General features: G+C 47.9%; 2 protein-coding genes across 2 annotated transcripts in view; both read left to right on the top strand.

Moving 5' to 3' along the window:
* The window catches only part of scin (scinderin), a 30,876-nt gene extending 27,626 nt beyond the window's left edge, over positions 1 to 3,250 (top strand). The window contains 2 exon segments of the mRNA XM_048230429.1: positions 2,378 to 2,438; positions 2,871 to 3,250. Coding sequence (XP_048086386.1) covers positions 2,378 to 2,438; positions 2,871 to 3,067 — 258 coding nt within the window. The 3' untranslated portion in view covers positions 3,068 to 3,250.
* Positions 3,251 to 4,862: 1,612 nt separating this feature from the next.
* arl4ab (ADP-ribosylation factor-like 4ab) lies at positions 4,863 to 7,181 on the top strand. Its single transcript, XM_048229486.1, has 2 exons — positions 4,863 to 5,033; positions 5,813 to 7,181. Exon 2 carries the CDS (start codon positions 5,906 to 5,908, stop codon positions 6,515 to 6,517), a length of 612 nt encoding a protein of 203 aa, XP_048085443.1. The 5' UTR covers positions 4,863 to 5,033; positions 5,813 to 5,905; the 3' UTR covers positions 6,518 to 7,181.
* Positions 7,182 to 7,386: the final 205 nt, after the last annotated feature.

Raw genomic sequence — 7,386 nt, forward strand, 5'->3', positions numbered from 1 at the left:
TAGGCCTATATCAACCGTAGGCCTACACACTTGATCGCTATCACATAGATAAAACTACGCTATGGTTCTTACAGTAACTGACTCACGTTCATGCCTATATTTGAACCTATCCATAACCCTTTTTTGCTATTTGACTCATCATTTCACATGCAAAAATATAACTAATGTCAGACAGCGAATTAGTAATTATTTAAAAATATATATAATATTTTTAAAAAATCTATCTCCTGCCAGCAGGGGGTGCTGCTGTCACCCTCAGAACAAGGACTACAGCGGCACCTAGATCTGCTAGAGCAATTCTGTCAGAACTGGGCCCTGACAGTCAATTTGGACAAAACAAAGATTGTAATATTCCAAAAGAAAGCAAGATCTCAGGCAGGCAGACACCTTTTCACTCTAGGAAACACCGCTCTAGAGCATTCTTTATGATTATCTAGGCCTGAAACTCAGTGCCTCAGGAAGCTTTGACCTTGCAGTAAATGTGCTAAATGATAAAGCTCGTAGAGCTCTCCATGCCATCAAAAGAAATTTCCATAAAATACAAATCCCAATTAAAATCTGGTGTAAAATATTCAACAGTGTAATAATGCCAATTGCATTATATGGATGCGAGGTATGGGGTCCACTCAGCAAGCTAGACTACACTAGATGGGACAAACATCCCACTGAATCCCTGCATGCAGAATTTATTAGAAACATTCTTAGAGTCCAAAGGAAAACACCAACAAATGCATGCAGGGCAGAATTAGGCAGATTCCCATTGGCATTAAATATACAAAAGAAGATCTTTAAAATTCTGGATCCACCTAAATTCTAGTGACGAGAACACCACACAGTTTCAAGCATACAAAACCCAAGAGGTCAGCCCTAAAACCAGTCCCCTTTGCCAGTTGGTTCTGAAGTTAACTAATACTCTAACCCATTGATCTCAGACCAGCACTGCTTTTCAAAATCAGATCAAAGTAAAACAAATTATGAATCAAAGTAACCATAAATATCTGGAACATTGGGATGATCAAACAAAATCACAATCCAAATTAGAATGTTACTTGTCACTAAAACGAGATTATGAATTGGCAGAGTACCTCTCCACCGTCATAGATACAAAGCAGAGGCAGATTCTTACCAAGTACAGGCTAAGTGACCACAGCCTTGCCATAGAGAAAGGCCGGTACAAAAAATCATGGCTTCCCAAAGAGCAGCGGCTCTGTGGTCACTGTATGACTGGTGAGGTTGAAACAGAGATGCACTTTCTCCTATACTGTCCAAAGTTTGAACAGATTAGAAAAAGATATTTTTTACTAAAACCTTAAAGACTGTAATAAATTGGCCCACCTGCAAAATACATTACAGCTTGCCACGACATGAGGGACAGTGAGTCGGACACTTTGCCACAATGCCCGACCTAATGTCTGTACTTAATCCAATGTATTATAATCTGTATGCTGCCCGTGTGTGTATGTGTGTGTGTGTGTGTGTGTGTGTGTGTGTGGAAAAAGAGAGAGAAAGTGAGGATATACACGCAATTTTTCATGTTACTGTTTCCCTTAATGCTGTCAATGTTCTAATTGTTATGCTGTTTTAATTGTGCTTTGGCAACACTGTACTTACTTACAGTCATGCTAATAAAGCAACCTTGAATTGAATTGAATTGAATTGAGAGAAAATGTCTCACAACTGACACATCTAACTTCCTCACACACACATGGGATGGGGGGTAGTGATTGGCCATTAGTGATTTTTCAGGGGGATGGTGACTGGCCGTTACTGTGTTTTTTTGTGTGTGTAGTTGGGGGTCAGGTCCCAGTTAGGGGGGTCAGAAATGGGCATCGCCAGGGAGTGCCCCACACACACACACACACACGCACATCACCCATTCAGCTCTTTCTGTGTGTGTATTTGCCTGATGTGTGTGTGAGTGTCTGATGTTTGTGTGTGTGTCTATTTGTCTGATGTGTGTGTGTGTGTGTGAGTGTCTGATGTTTGTGTGTGCGTCTATTTGTCTAATGCGTGTGGGACTGTGGGTGTCTGTAACGTGTGTCTCACAGGTGTGTGTGTATTTGTCTTTGTGTGTTTGCATGTGTCTGATGTGTGTGTGTGTGTGTGTGTGTGTGTGTGTGTCTGTGTGCGTGTGTATTTGTCTGATGTGTGTATGCTCTTTGGATTTAAATGTGCTTTTAAATTATAACCCAAACTCCCAATGTTAGCCATATATGTGTGTTTGTCAGTAACCAATGGAGATGTGGTCTATGTGTATCTTACATGAGTGTGTGTGTGTGTGTGTGTGTGTGTGTGTGTAATTGTCTGGAATGGAGATGTGGTCTATGTATCTTACATGAGTGTGTGTTGGTAACATGATTGTGTTGTGTGGTTGCAGCTGTTTGTATGGATTGGGAATGATGCTAATGAACTGGAGAAGACGGAATCACTGAAATCAGGTAAACAACTGTAATCAGGTAAACAACTGTAATCAGGTAAACAACCGAGTCAACATCCTCGGCCAGAAAACAAACAAACCTTGTTGATGACACGTCTCATTCCCCTGCCATCATTCATCAGCAGAGAAACACACAACACGCTCTCTTAACACTCACCTCTCAACACACACTCTTTTAAACACACACTCTTTCACACACTCTCTTTAACACACCCTCGGAATCGTAGACCCAGGCTGCTGTTATGAGGCCGTTAGGCCCTGATCCCACTCTGCACACCGGGGATATGCACTCAAGGGTGTCTGGAGGATCAATGTGTGTGTGTGTGTGTGTGTGTGTGCTGCTGGGGATGCTGAATGTGTCTGTTGTGTTCGTCCACAGTGAAGGCTCAATGTGTGTGTTTGTGTTGTGTGTGTTTGTGTTGTTTGCCCACAGCGAAGGCGTACATCGAGTCGGACCCATCGGGCCGGGACAAGGGCACGTCGGTGGTGGTGGTCAAGCAGGGGCACGAGCCGCCCACCTTCACCGGCTGGTTCCTGGCATGGGACGCCACACGCTGGGGCTCCGCCCACGCCACCCACGCCTCCACCAATCACGTCGCCCAGGCCCTAAAGTCACTTAACATGAAATAGAGCACACACACGCGCACACACACACACGCGCACACACACACACACACACACACACACACACGCGCGCACACACGCTGGGGCTCCGACCACGCCGCCCAGGCCCTGGGGTCACTCAAGGTCAAATAGAGCAGGGCGCAGCTGCATGAGGCATGGGCACACACACACACACACACACACACACAGGACGCCTCGGGAATGCAGAGCCTTCTTTAAAGAGGCTGATCAGTTTAAACTGTTTTCATGGGTTTTTTATACTTTTATTGCTGAAGCTTGAAAGTTAATATATACAGTAAAAATATATAAAATACATTTTTTAAAACATAAGATTGTTTTTTATTTTGTTTCCAATACAATTTTGTTTAAATTTAGTAACTGTAAACTGTATCCTCGCTTGCTCCATTAAAAAGAAAGAATATAAATGGGTGTGTATCAAGTTATTGGTAACCTGTGTTCCTATCTCAAGTGAGTTGTGTTTCAAACCATGTTCAAACCAAGAAGCCTCAGGAATCTTAATAGGCTCATTCGCAGTGCGGAGTTGCTGTTTCTCAGGCTGCTTCCTTATGTGGGAATATGCGGAAATTTACAAAATTCGAAGGGATACCTTGTTATATGTGATCTTGGTAGGCTAGCCTACTGAAAACTTTTTGATAGTCTGTTATTTTATGCTGTTGGTTAAATAGATGACACTGAAAACACAATATTGATGTGCTACACGTAGGCCTATGTTAACTGTATGACAACAATGGTTTATTTAAACTACATCATAGGAATTCACTTCGTCTGTCAATGAATAAGAAGGGAAGTTAAACTGTTTTTATTGCACACAATATTTCGCGATATCTCCCGTGATACACTGCAGTTGGTGTGTTCGGGGCAAGCTGCCATCTGTTGTAGCTCCTCCCGGCTGAATGTGTGTGTTTGTGTATGTCTGTTGACGAAGTCAGCCACAGTTCATCTACTTGAATGGATTTGACTGAAGCCATGGAGTTCGTCTATTGGACACAAGAGGGAGCAAAGATGCAAGCTAAGAATCAGATGGTTTGGAGTTAACAAAAACTGTTGAACTATTCCTCCAAAAAGTTGCCAAATCTCCGTCTCATGGGACTAAACTGTAGCCTACCGCTGCCAGCGAAACGGATTAAAAAGCAAACCGATTAAGCCCAGAATATCCTAGCGTGTGATCAATCCTCGATTGATCCTCAAATCTGACGGCTTTTAATTTTTCCTTAAACTTTCACTTCATGTCGCCAAAACCGAGACATTGTAAACCCATTCAGAACACAATAGGTGACAGACATCAACAGACACGTGCACTCGTGATGTGTGCTTATCTTAAGGCACGCAAAGCCTTTCACTGACTGCCATTGTCATGGAGTTTCAGCCACTATTGTGTTACACTATCAAGGCCATTATATTATTGTTCAATCATGGCCACTTTCTTATCAACACTTTCACTTTCCCTCGATTCACACATGTTCTGCTTTGACCTCCCATCGGCGTTGACCGCAAATTTGAAGACACAATGTGACCAACAGTGTTCACGTTGTTGTTGGGAAGGTCAGTGACTTTTGACCCGCTTGCACAAATACTTCCATCATCACGCGCACGCCTCGCTCGCGCTCCAAACTTTGGGTCACTGGTTGAGCGAGAGAAACAGGTGGTGGTAGGGGGTGTGTCCGCACACACCCGACAGACACAACTACCAGCCAATCAGAGTTCAGGAAATCGGGAGCGCCTTTCGGGAATGTAACCAATCAGCGCGCTATGCTACTCCAGGGCTGTTTCTCCGGTGCCAGAATCGACTGGTAAGCACTAGGCAGCCGTGAAGCATTCAGTTGAAACACCACTACTGTCACGGGAGCACTGTGCCGCAAAGAGGAAAAGGGCTCGTGGAGAATAAGGATACGCTGTTGATCTCCTTTCATGTCGGGCTTCAGACACTCGTGCATTTCTCTAAGATTTAAAGGTATGCTTGGGGCTGTTTTTATGTCATCATAATGATAAATTCACTGCGAAATTAGTGACAGCATGGGAAGTGTGAGGTATTGAGTGTAACGGCGGAAATGTAGCATTTATGTGTTTACAGCGAATTAGATGATTGTGGCTGTTTGTTCAGGGGTTCGGTCGTCTAATCACCTGTGGTTGGTTGTGCGGAGTGGCCGAGTAGCCAAATAGCTGTGCACTGTGTCAGACTGGCTTTGCCTCAGAATATTAAATCCGTTCGGCACAGAAGTGTTGCCCCGAAACTAGGCTACCGTTTTTACAGATGGCCGGCCTGGTGTCGCTACCCCCTGTCCAGCCAGCCAGCTACCTACCCGCGTTTCGTTGCGCCTCGCTGCCCTCCACGGCAGATCAACAAAAGGACACTAATGCATTTCGCCTTCCATCATGCGTGCTGTCGCTCGTAGGCACAGAGAGCGCGGCGAATGGACGCGGATGGGCGGAAACGACTGCGTTTGGTGCTTTGGGTAGGGGCGTCAGGCTTTCGCATGGATGAACGGTGATTATGTATGAAGTCGCTGCGCGCTACATGTGCAAATGGCCTCCCGTGCTCCCCGCTGTTACACTCCTCATTCACGGGAAATGACATCCAACCGCGCGGCACTTGTTATGCGTCAGTATGACAAAGACGGAGCTCTCCATGATAAGACATTAACAGTCTTGTACATCGGAAAGCACAGTGTGTGTGTGTGCTTGACTTTTCTCTGCTCCTCTTGCATCAGCTGTGTGTTTCTGTGCTTTCAGGTTGATCCTCTGCTGTGGGGTTTTCCAGGCTGGTGTGTGTGTGTGTGTGTTTGGTGAAGCAGCAGCACCCCACCCCTCCCTGGCGGACGCGAGATGGGGAACGGGCTGTCGGAGCGGCGCGTGTCGGTCCTGCCTTGCCTGCCCTCCTTCCAGGCGCTGCACCTCGTGATCCTGGGCCTGGACTGCGCCGGCAAGACCACCGTGCTCTACCGGCTGCGCTTCAACGAGTTCGTCAACACAGTGCCCACCAAGGGCTTCAACACGGAGCGCGTGCGCCTGCCCCTGGGCACCGGCCGATGCCGCTCGGCCGCCTGCCACTTCTGGGACGTGGGCGGCCAGGAGAAGCTGCGGCCGCTGTGGCGCTCGTACACGCGCTGCGCCGACGGCCTGGTCTTCGTGGTGGACTCGGTGGACGCCGAGCGCATGGAGGAGGCCAAGACGGAGCTGCACAAGATCACGCGTCTCCACGACAACCTGGGCGTGCCCGTGCTGGTGGTGGCCAACAAGCAGGACCTGCGCGCCGCGCTGCCCCTGGCCGACGTGGAGCGGCTGCTGGCCCTTAACGAGCTGGGCACACACACGCCCTGGCACCTGCAGCCCGCGTGCGCCATCATCGGCGAGGGCCTGCAGGAGGGGCTGGAGAGACTGCACGCCATGATCATCAAGAGGAGGAAGATGCTGCGGCAGCAGAAGAGGAAAAGATGAGGAGCACGCAGGCCAGAAGTCACGTGTGTGTGTGTGTGTGTGTGTACAGGGACAATCATGCACAAACACACACACACACACACACACACAGACACAGACACCCTCTCCCACCATTGTGCTGCTGACGTCTTGTTCATACAGGCTACAGCAGTGCCTCAGATGGATGCTGGGGATGTTATTGGCTGCCACAGGTGGATACTGCGATCCTATTGGCTGCCTCAGGCAGATGCTGGGATTTTATTGGCTGAGTTGTATCAGCTGGGCGAAGCTGGGGTTTTCTACTGTTTGTACTGTGCTGGACGCTCCGGGACTTCTGCTGAGCGGATCGATCCGCTGTCATGCGGGCCTCTGGACGCGAGCAATCATGTGACCGTGGTGACCACAATGATTATGGATTTCTAATGTTCTGACAGGGTGGCGACACGCAATCACCTCCGGCACAGGGTGCAATGGAGACCACGTACACACACACACACACACACGGTCGGACCGTGGGGGCGGGGGGCGGGGGCTGTTTCACCAAGTTAAGCAGGAATTGTGTGGAGATCATGTGATGTCATCAGACAGCTCTGGCAATCACTCAGGAGATTGGATCTGCTACTGATTGGTGGACTTTAAACGACTTTAAACATGGACTTTTAGTGTTGCCCAGCGACAAACTGGGGGGGGGGGGGGGTTGGGGGGAAGAGGAGCCAAAGCAAACTTCAGAGAATCACTGGTGGTGGGGGGGGGGGGCAAGAGGCTTTAAACACACAGTCTGGTGGGGGGGGGGCACTTGAAAAGGCCTTTGGGTTGCTGGACTTCACGGCCATCTGAGTTGAGTTTGTGTTCAGACACCTGCGGAATTCTGTTATTTACTTCCTGGTCAA

This window comes from Alosa alosa, chromosome 20, assembly GCF_017589495.1.
Source record: "Alosa alosa isolate M-15738 ecotype Scorff River chromosome 20, AALO_Geno_1.1, whole genome shotgun sequence".
Classification (NCBI taxonomy): Eukaryota; Metazoa; Chordata; class Actinopteri; order Clupeiformes; family Clupeidae; genus Alosa; species Alosa alosa.